At 35.4% G+C, this 11,018-nt stretch overlaps 1 protein-coding gene across 1 annotated transcript in view; it reads right to left on the reverse strand.

Moving 5' to 3' along the window:
• LOC128743144 (cadherin EGF LAG seven-pass G-type receptor 1-like) overlaps positions 1–7,873 on the reverse strand; it is a 117,049-nt gene extending 109,176 nt beyond the window's left edge. Inside the window, exon 1 of the mRNA XM_053839669.1 lies at positions 7,704–7,873. Coding sequence (XP_053695644.1) covers positions 7,704–7,873 — 170 coding nt within the window. The remainder of the gene's footprint in view (positions 1–7,703) is intronic.
• Between the last annotated feature and the right edge of the window lie 3,145 nt (positions 7,874–11,018).

The following is an 11,018-nucleotide window of genomic DNA, read 5'->3' on the forward strand; positions in this document are numbered from 1 at the left end:
ATACAGTCAAATCGTTAGACAGTCTGAGGGACAATCCCCTGTAAGAAACTCAAGCAATATAATTGCCAATGTAGCAAAATTATTACCAGATGAACTTAACGAATCATTGTCTCAAAACTGCATCGATCCCAAACCAACGATTTGTTGTTCTAATAACGAAATATAAAAAAATGCTTATAAAATTGATGAACACTGTGAAACTCAAATGGAATTCAATACAGCTAAAGTTGCTCGACCCCGTTCTATTGACTCAGATGATCTTGACATTCTCTTGAAGAGAAAGAAAAATAATAACAGTGCAAGCTCGGACACCGAAATCTCTCTCCCCTCAACTTGTAGTAATGGACTTTAATCGCTCTATCATTCAATGGAATTATAATGGTTTTTACAATAGTTTTCAAGAGATAAAAATGTTAGAATGCAAATTCTCTCCAATGGCTATTTGTTTGCAAGAATCACATCTAAAATTTTCACAAGCAGCAAGTTTCAAAAATTTCGATTTGTATAGATATGATGCATCCACACAACAAGAAAGAGCACGTGGCGGCGTGGTCACATTAGTGAGATCATGCTTTGCCTCGCGACGTATAAGAGTGAATTCACAACTCCAAGTAATAGTAGTAGAACTTCTTTTCCCAATAAAATTTATTTTATGCAATATATATTTACCCCCAAATGAACAAATCTCGATGCTTGCGCTTCAGAATCTCATTGATCAATTACCAAAACCATATGTTATACTCGGTGATTTTAATGCTCACCACTATTTATGGGGCTCAAAAATAGTTTCAAATCGCGGCAAGTTGGTTTCTGAGCTGATGTCAAATAATGACATAAATATATTGAATAACGGAAAGGGTACTCGAATTAATCCAATTAATGGTACAGAGTCATGCATCGATTTGACTTTATGCTCTCCGGCAATCAATACAAGTTTTTCGTGGGATGTGTATAATGACACTTGTAATAGTGATCATTATCCTATTTGTTTGAATTCGTACAATACGTGTATTACCGAAGAAAAACGATCTCATTGGATTATGAAGTCGGCTAATTGGACTGTATTTAGAAATATTGTTAATTTCGACGAACAATTTTTTACAAAATCAATCGACGAACAGAATCATCATATTGTTGACATTCTATTCAAATCTGCAGAAAAATGCATTAAAAAATCATCTACTAACAAAAGGCGCAAATCGGTTCCATGGTGGAACAGCTCTATTGCAAAAGCGATTAAAGAAAGAAAGAAATGCTTAAGGAATTTTAAAAAACAACCAACTGCTGAAAATGAACGTAAATATAAAATAATTAAATCCAAAGTTCGTGCTTTAGTACGGTTCCACAGTAAGGCTTCGTGAAGAGAAATGGTGGCATCCATAAACTCACAAACTCCTCAATCACATATTTGGAAACAAATAGGTAGTATTAGTGGGAAACATAAGAACAGTATGATAACATCCTTAGAACAGAATGGTACAATAATATCTGATCCCGTCGCAATTGTCGAACAAGTAGCAAATTACTTTACAAGTGTCTCGTTAACAGCAAATTATTCTAGTCAATTCCAAAACATTAAACTTAAAGAAGAAAGTACGACACTAAAGGTCACTAAAAACAACAAACCCTATAACAAGCTGTTCACCGAATTAGAATTTGATTCTGCTTTAAGGGTAATAAAGGGATCTTCTCCAGGAATTGATCAAATTTACTATGATATGTTGAAACACTTGTCACATAGTGCAAAGAAATACATACTTGAATTTTATAATCGTATCTGGTCAGAAAATGTTTTTCCAGATGCATGGCGTCTATCGTAAATAGTACCAATACTTAAACCTGGAAAAAATCCGTCTTTGACTACCAGTTACAGGCCAATTTCTCTTACAAGCTGTCTATCAAAACTTCTCGAAAGATTGATAAACAAAAGATTGACGTGGTATCTCGAAACTAAAAACATTCTATCAAAATATCAGTTTGGATTCCGTTCTGGACGATCCACCATTGACAGTTTATCTGTTCTTGAAACAGATATACAGAATACATTTTTGAATAAAAACCATTTATATGCCATCTTTTTCGATTTGGAAAAAGCATACGATTTAACATGGCGCCGAAACGTACTAAATAAACTTAAAAAAATAGATATAAATGGAAATATGATGCATTTTATTCAAAATTTTCTTAAGGACAGAAAATTTCGTGTATGTCAAGGAAATGTATTGTCCTCGACCTACGTACAGGAAAACGGTTTACCGCAAGGTGCAGTAATCAGTGTAAGTCTGTTTTTAATAGCAATTGACGAGATAGTTAAAAACATATCACCAAAATGTAAAATCTTATTATACGCCGACGATCTTGTCCTATAGATGGCATCAACGTTTTTAAAATCTATTAAAAAACAGTTGCAAATATCGATAAACAAAATTTACAACTGGCTCACTAATCATGGATATAGAATATCAATACCGAAAACTTGCGTAGTCCATTTTTGCAGAAAAAGAAAGCACTCTATAAACCCTGAATTCAAAATTGCGGGAGATATAATTAAGGAAGTAGAAGAGGTTAGATTTTTGGGAATGATGCTAGATAAACGCCTGTCATGGAAAACATATTTAAAAATTGCAAAGTATGGTGTCGACTAATTATTGTTTGTAACTTTTTGGAAAATGGCGTATGTAGTCAAACCAAAATCGTAACAAATTTTCAGTTACTCTCCGACGTTTCGCTTTTTATTTTTAAAGCTTTAAAAATAAAAAGCGAAACGTCGGAGAGTAACTGAAAATTTGTTACGATTTTGGTTTGACTACATACGCCATTTTCCAAAAAGTTACATATTTAAAAAATATTAAAACCAAATCCCTCAAAGCAATGAACGTACTTAAGACTCTTTCAAGCATGAAATGGGGATCTGATCGACAAACACTTGCCAAACTTCACAACTGTTTAGTATTGTCACGTTTGGAATATGGTGATAGCATTTATTCATCAGCTTTAGCACGACTATCTGGTTGCATTAACAGTTATTCAATAACCAATATGTAACATGTATAGTTACAAAATGGTTACTATTGAAGTTACACATAAACTGTAAATTGACTTTCAATTAGTGGCAAATTAGTTATCTTGTAACTTTTATTGCATAGCGAAAATGTAGCAGGTTTATTATTTCAATCTATGGCTGTCAACGTCAAGCAGTAAATTTAACTGTTGAATATAGAAGAATGTATAAATTATTATTTCAACAACAAATTTTAATGCAGTTTCAAATTTATGGTGAAATGCATGATTCTAGCTTTGAAAAATTCACGCGCTCTTATTTAATATAGCTTTTCGTTACTTACTTCTTTGAAAAATTGATGTTTTGTAAATCAAATATAAAAATTTAAATTTAAATTTTTTGATTTTTTAAATTTATTCTTCGCAATAATGAATTAGTGGAGCATTCACCTAGAAACCATTAAAAATCAAGTTGTTTTCGCTATCACTTCTATCAAAGTAAAATTCATAGCCATTTTGCCTTTGGTTCTAACTACTACACCATCGTCCTTGAAGTTTTGTATCGTTTTCGGCATGTTGCATGAAATGATTTTAAGCAGCCATTGTTCATTGTTCACATTGTTGATATCGGGAAAAGGTATTTTTTAGTGATTGTTGTGAAAAGAAAGTGTTAATTTAATATCAAAGAATAGTTTCAGTTTGAATAAAACAGTTACCACCAGTGTTAATCATAGAAGGTTACATTTCAGTTACATTCTAGTTGTACGTAACCTTAGCCTTCGACCTGGTTACAGTATCGGTTATACGGTAACCAATATTAAATCTGTTGTAGTCACTTATTTCTTATGTCGTCATTTCTAAGTTACACTGTAACCTATTTTCATTGCCGGTTTCGTTTCGATGTAACTTGATCGTTTTGACGTTTGAGAATAATCATCATTTGTTTACTTAATACCAATGTCTGGGCGGAGAAGATTCCAAGTACCATCAATTAAGTAAATAAACGCATTTACAAGAGCATTTCACAACCCGTGTACCAATTGTTTATCTTTACCATTAGCAATATTCTTCAGGTCTAGTTTTTCCTTAATCCGTTGTGTTTACAAGGAACAGTGAACAAATTGTTGCGAAAATGTTACTAGCCGACTTTTTTTGACTTCGTAACTGCTCGTAACGGAAAATTAACTGTTTTGCGACCAGCAAGTTGATGACAGTTTGGAAAAAGGTTTCATTTGTGTCACTTGATAACTATTTGGTAACTCGTAACTGAAAGGTGACTGTTTTGCGATGACCAAGTTGTTGACAGTTCGAAAAAAAGGTTTCAATTTGGTCATTTGGTAACTACCTGGTAACTTTTTGAGATTTTTGTCACTAGAAAACTAAAAAGTAACTATTTTTAATTTTATGTAACCTAACTCGTTACAAGTATCCTAAATGTAACTGCTGTGCAACCTTTTTGTATTTTTTTATTTTTATGATTAGTTACAAGTGCTACTTGGGAGAACTAACTGCCATTCTTAAAGCAACAGATGAAATTATAAAAAGCAATGCAGATAAAAACCTTATCTTATCCGATTCGCTTAGCTCGTTACAAGCACTTAGAAATCCTTTTAATAAACATTTAATTGTTAAGAAAATTTTTGAAAATATCCAAAAAATTTTAAGAATGTCTAAAGAGATCCAATTTGTTTTCATTCCAAGTCATATAGGAATATACGGAAATGAAAAAGCTGATACAGCAGCCAAACAAGCAATTGAAAGTCCAGTGACGCAGGATACGTTATTGGCTTCAGATTATAAGAATCTTGTTAATAGACATTTTGCAGAACACTGGGAAGAAAAGTGGTTATCCACTACAGAAAATAAATACAGAGAGCTTAGAAACTCCACCAAACGATGGGACTGTAGTAATATGCTTAAACGCAGAGATTCTGTAGTCATAACGCGATTGAGATTGGGTCATACTAACCTAACGCATTCCTATTTGATGTCTCACGAAGATTCTCCTATCTGCAATCTATGCAAAGAAACTCTCTCAATCAAACATATTTTTACCACTTGTCCAAAGTTCACGACGTTGAGAAAGGAATTGGAAATTCCAGGTCTCATTGCACTGAGAGATAATTTGAGTGACATTAACCGAGTTTTAAAATTCTTAAAACAATCTAATATATACGATTCCATTTGAGTTAACTTATTTTAGAAATATAAGGATAGGTTAAGTTATTTAGGCTAGAAAGACTATAATTCCCTTTCAAATGAATTGTTTTTGTATTAAGATTTTTAGTGTAAAATGTGAAATTGAAAACTATCGTTTGTATTTTTTTTTTGTCATCAACGGCCTATAAAGCCTCTTGATGCGCTGATGGCCGACCAATAAAAAATAAATAAATAAAAAATAAAAAAAAACTAGAAATCTGCCTAACAGAGGGCGCAAAAGTTATCCATTTCATTTGAGGCCGATGAAAATGAATCTTACACTATCCTGTAGAACGCATGTTCGTGTCCCACATTCCAGAACATCCGGTATCGGTTCTATCGGAACTCAAAACTGACCATTTGAATTTTCTTCTGAAATATAGCAAATGGGGTATCAAATCACAGGATTTTTCAACACGAGTTTTTGGGTGGACTTTTTGATGTATTTTGAGCCGATCTGGACATTCCGGAATATCCGTTGTCGGTTCTAAGGGAACTCGAAATTGGCCATTTTGAATTTTCGTCAGTAATATGGCAAATAGCAAAACCGTGGGCTTGAACCGTCATTAGACATTACTCTTCTTTATCGACAGACTTCGCAGCCGGCTGTTTAGAGTACAGGAAAATTACGGGGCTAGTGTAACGATCCTATTGACTCTAGCTAGCAAGCACCGCCTAGCCGAGATTCGAACATTCGACGACTGGCTTGTTAGACCAGCATCATACCTCGAAGCCAACTGGCCAGTGCAATATATATGCAGTAATATGGCAAGTGGGGTATTAAATTACAGGGGATTTCAATGCGAGTTCTTGGGTAGACTTGTGGGTGTATTTTGAGCCGATCTGGACATTCCGGAATATCCGTTGTCGGTTCTACGGGAGCTCGAAATTGGCCATTTCGATTTTTCTTCGGAAGTGTGGAAAATGGTTAAAGAAACCACCCAAGAACTCGTAAAAAATCCCGCGTTCATAAGAAGCTCGTGTTGAAAAACTCTTTGATTTGATACCCCATTTGCTAAATTACTGAAGGAGATTCAAATGGCCAATTTTGAGTTTCGATACAACCGATACCGTTCCGGAGTGTGGGACATGAACCTGCGCTCTACACGATAGTGTAAGATTCATTTTTTATGACCGCAAATGAAATGGATAAGTTTTGCGCCGTCTCTTAAGTAGATTTCTAGTTTTATTTCACATGCTACTTATTTATTTATTTATTTTTTTTATCAAGACTTGTTGCATAAAAATCTAATGAAAATAAGTGGAGATAGAGCTAAAAGTGTCACTGCAAGTACCGTAATTTTTGTTGTCGGGAACGTAAAGGTTATATATTAGCTTAATTAGGCTTGAAACTAAGCTTGAAGCTTAATTTATAACTGGATTTGATACTGGAAAATAGTGACTGATCAAACTATAAAGAAGAGCATATCAAAAATTGAATTTTTTCTTTTGATATTCATTACACTGAAACAACTTTTTCCAAACATATTTCCTGCTGCTAAATTCCAGAACTCCATAATTAAAAGAGTCATAAAAAGACGCTTTTGTGGAGTGTGACCTATTCATTACACAATTTTTGGTATTTCCGAATATTTGGGCACCGATTATTTGCTCTGTGACATAAAATATAACGAGCATAAAACCAATGTCAGGTTTGCGTTCAACACTTTTGACTCCCAGCTTCCCATGGCACACCCGCCCACTCTTATTCTTCGCTGGAGGAAAGGCATCCTTCACAGGATGCTCATTCCTGGAGTCGAGCGAATCTAATGAAAAACGATTCGTTATACATCACCCGTTGAATGGAGAGGGCGTAGAATGTGTCACTATTTTCTGTCACGGTTGCGTCGTCATCGGTGCGGCTTCGCTGCTGCCACCAGCCAGCCGGAGCAGACGGAGCATGGTTTTCTTGTTGAACGAAGGATGAAAATGCAATTTTGAACCGTTGGGTTGGGTGCCTTCTTTTCCACATCGAGCGACCGGCATAGTGTGCACTTACCTAGGTACATATTTTCAATAACGCAGACCTGCTTCATTTAATTTCACCCTGGAAGTGCACCGCTTTCTAAAGGAAGTTTATTCTGCTAAGTTTCGTTTCACTTACAGTTCTTTTATGCGACCGAATGCGACTCAGTTTTGTCGGAGAAAAACTGACGAACCAGAAATGTCATTTCGATACAAAGTACCGTGTAGTGATTCCAATAGTGAAATCTCATTTCTATTTGCATACGACTGTGGGTTTTCCAAAACAATAGTTTCATTTCTACCGCTGCAATTGCGTACAGATTCACATCTTTTATGAGCATTGCGATGCAATGCTAGCTCGAAATAAAATAACTACTTTTTCAAGGTAAGGCAGAATCCTGCCATTAGAAATTCAACGATAATTACACGTTCTCCTACACAAGTTCCGAATGGTGTTTACTCATTACGCTACACCCAAGCTCCGGGGCTGCTGCACCAGCCGTACAGGTTAAAATTATTCGCCACCCGCCCAAACTTACCTGTACGTGATGAAGGCAAAGGCCAGCCCCACCAGGCTGACGGAGCTCCCCAGCACGACGCCGAGGGCTATCAACCCTCCCTGGGAGCCCCAGGTCGTACTCAGCGTTCCGTAGGAAACGTTGGCGGCCGGCGGAAATCCGTGAATGTGTCCGGTGTAGAGAGTTTCCATGCTGACGATGACGGTTTGTTCGTAGCCCGAGCTTCCTGCGGAAGTCAGAGAGGAGAAGAAAGACGAAGAGATGATGTAGCGAGCTGTAGAAAGTACGATAATGAATGACAAATTAGGCGATTTGCATCATGATGCTGTTGTTTTTGTTGGCAAATAAGTTCGTAACTTTTTCCGACCCGCAAGGGCCTGTTCGTAGCCTGTTGTGGGAAACTTCCGGATGTACGCAGCATGGGTGTAGGGTGCTGTTGGTGGTGCTCCGCACCAGTGGAGGTAACGTGATTAAGAAGGGTGTCGTTCATGAAGTACGTACAATCTATTCGAGAAAAAGGGCTATAAATAAACTTGTTTGCAAAAGCTTTCCAACCATCGGTAGCGGGAAGCAGTTGTTTAGCACTGAAATAAACCGGACGTCCTTTGTGAACGACGCCAACAACACTGGAAAGTCTAGCATAATTTTCTGTGGCAAACTATGGACATTTTTTTAATTCTCATCATTTGCATTTGTTGAAGTGAAGAACGAAATGTGGGTTCCTAATTAGGTATAACCTGGGGCTGCCTGATCTGAATATGCTAAAACAAGTTTTAATGAACTGGCTGCTAGAAAAGTTTCAACTGTAATGAAATAAAATTATTTTGTTTTCAATTGCAAAAATTAACTTCAATGCTTTAATTTCGGCAAATTGATTAATCATTTTGGGCCAAAATATAAATAAAACGTAACAAACGTGAACTTCATGCTCGTTCTAGAACTTTTATTATTTGTCTGAATCGTCTGAACAATAGTCACACCTTCAGGAAACACAACCTGTTGTAAAACGTTTTCTAGCTCTAAAATATATTGATATTGATATTTATTAAATGATTTCTACCGACTCATTGGTTTAAATGGAATATGGAATCAGAACAGATCATTTCTAGTCAAAATCATTCCAAATTGACCATGATGTTGGCATGATTATATTTTCAATAAAGCCATTTCAAATTACTTTTAAAGTTTTAGTCACCCTCTCTCCCTTAGAAATTAGCTGACCAAAAAGCGGTAAGAAAAATTCTTCCGATTTTGTCTCTCTTATGGTTTTCGCATGGAAAATAATAAAATGTTCGTCGTAATTGCCTATTCCGTTTTTATGACATGTAATCCACTAATATTTTAATTGGTTGGCTTCTCTGAGACCTATTTAAAGGCTTTTGTTTTCATTAAAGAATTTTTGGTGGCCAGCTTTCCTACCTTTTTTCGTTCGACGAAAAGGAAATGTCGATGGCATCATTTGGTATCAAAATTTTCTTCTGACCTTATAAAACATATGTTTTTCAACAATCTCACATTACTGTTTAGTCAATAATTCCAATCAAATTAGCTTCTTTAAATATTAAAAACCATCCTTCTTTTCTCACTATTTGTTTCCACTAGCGTGCCCAGACATAAACAAAAGGTGGGGCACCCGACCTTTCAGAAGGATGTGTTTACCTTCAAGAATGGAGGTATTGGACATTAAGTGAGACTTGAATTTGGACTAAATTGTACTTGAAATTTTATTTTTAACCAGGACATGGACGCAAAATTTTACTTAAAATAAAAATTGAATTTTGTTTTATGCCCGATTCAAATAACTATTCACCACTTTTTTAAAACTTTCAGCCCTTATTCCTTATTTTATTCCTTATCCTTATTTTCAGTCCTGTTTTTCCTCATGATTTTACTTTTTTTCTTTTGTTATTCGTTTCCCGTCTTCAGCCTTTTTCTTTTTTTTCTTTTTTCGTTTCCCATTTTCGGTTTTTCCAACTCGTTTTCTTTCCCTTTTTCTTTTCCGGTTTTGTCTTTGTCAACGTTTTCTACTTTTTGAAACCCAGGTTTTCGTGTTTTCTTTCTAGATTTGTATCTCTTTACCCCTTTACTACTTTTTTATCTCCCGTTTTACATCTTTTCTTCTACAATTTCAACTTTTTAGTCTGTTTTCTTGTTTTTCTTCTCGTCGTCTTTTGTTCCATATTTCACCTTTTCTGTTCTGTTCCGTATTCTCCTCTCTCTCTCTCTCTCTCTCTCTCTCTCTCTCTCTCTCTCTCTCTCTCTCTCTCTCTCTCTCGTTTTCCCTTTTTGTCAATCGTTTTCTCTTTCTCTGTTCCATTTCAATTTTTCAACTTTTTTCGTTTTTTCGGTTCCAGTTTGCGTTTTTATTCCTTCTCTATCCCGCTTTCTGTTCGTTTTGTTTCGTTCTTCCTCTGCTGCTGTTGTACTGCTGTTCCTTCTTTTCTGTCTGTTGTTCTTTTCAGTTTTATCCCCTTCGTCTCCGGTTTTTTTTCTCCCATTCCAAAGAAAAGAAGCCTATTCTGTTTTTCCTCTTTTTCTGATCTCGTTTCGCCATTCTCCTGTTCCCGTATTTTGTCCTTTTTGTTTCATTTTTTGCCATTTCTGTCGAATTTATCATCATATTCTTTCTTTGATTAAAGCAGAGGAGCCTTTAATCCTCTGCTTTAATCAAAAAAGAGTTTACGTATGACCGCGAAAAAGTCAGTACCAGTAAAAACAAAAATATTCTTTCTTGTTTTCTTCTTTCTTTCCAAGTTAAATCCAAATTTTACTGGCTTCGACTATTTTGGTACTGGTACTGGTATTTGGTTTAGATATACGGCTTTTGCAGTCTATGAAATGATTTTAAAACGATATTTGTTGTATATCCGAAACCAACGGCCGAAACGTCGGATATACAACAAATATCGTTTCGAAATCATTTCGTAGACTACAAAAGCCGTGCAGAACAAGAGAGAAAAGGTGGAAAAATCATGTAGAAAACGATGACAATGATATCAAAAAAATACCAAGATAAACAGGATAGTAAAGGAGAAACACAGGACAAAAAAAAAACAGATTAAAAAAAAAGAAGAAAATACAGGAGAAGGAAAATGGAGAAGTGAGAACAGAAAAAGAGGAAAAGGGAACATAAAAAGTAAAAAATGGAGAAAAAAAGAAAACGGAAAACAAAAGGCATAAGATGAATATGAAAACGAAACGTGATCTGCCAAATGAGGAAAAGCAGACATAACAAAACATAACATAACGACAGACGATTACGAAAACCAGGATAAAAATGCAGCAAAAAAGCAAAAAAACAACGAAAATCAGGGCTAAAAACAAATAAAAGTCGTT

The sequence above is a fragment of the Sabethes cyaneus genome, chromosome 3 (assembly GCF_943734655.1).
Source record: "Sabethes cyaneus chromosome 3, idSabCyanKW18_F2, whole genome shotgun sequence".
Taxonomy (NCBI): domain Eukaryota; kingdom Metazoa; phylum Arthropoda; class Insecta; order Diptera; family Culicidae; genus Sabethes; species Sabethes cyaneus.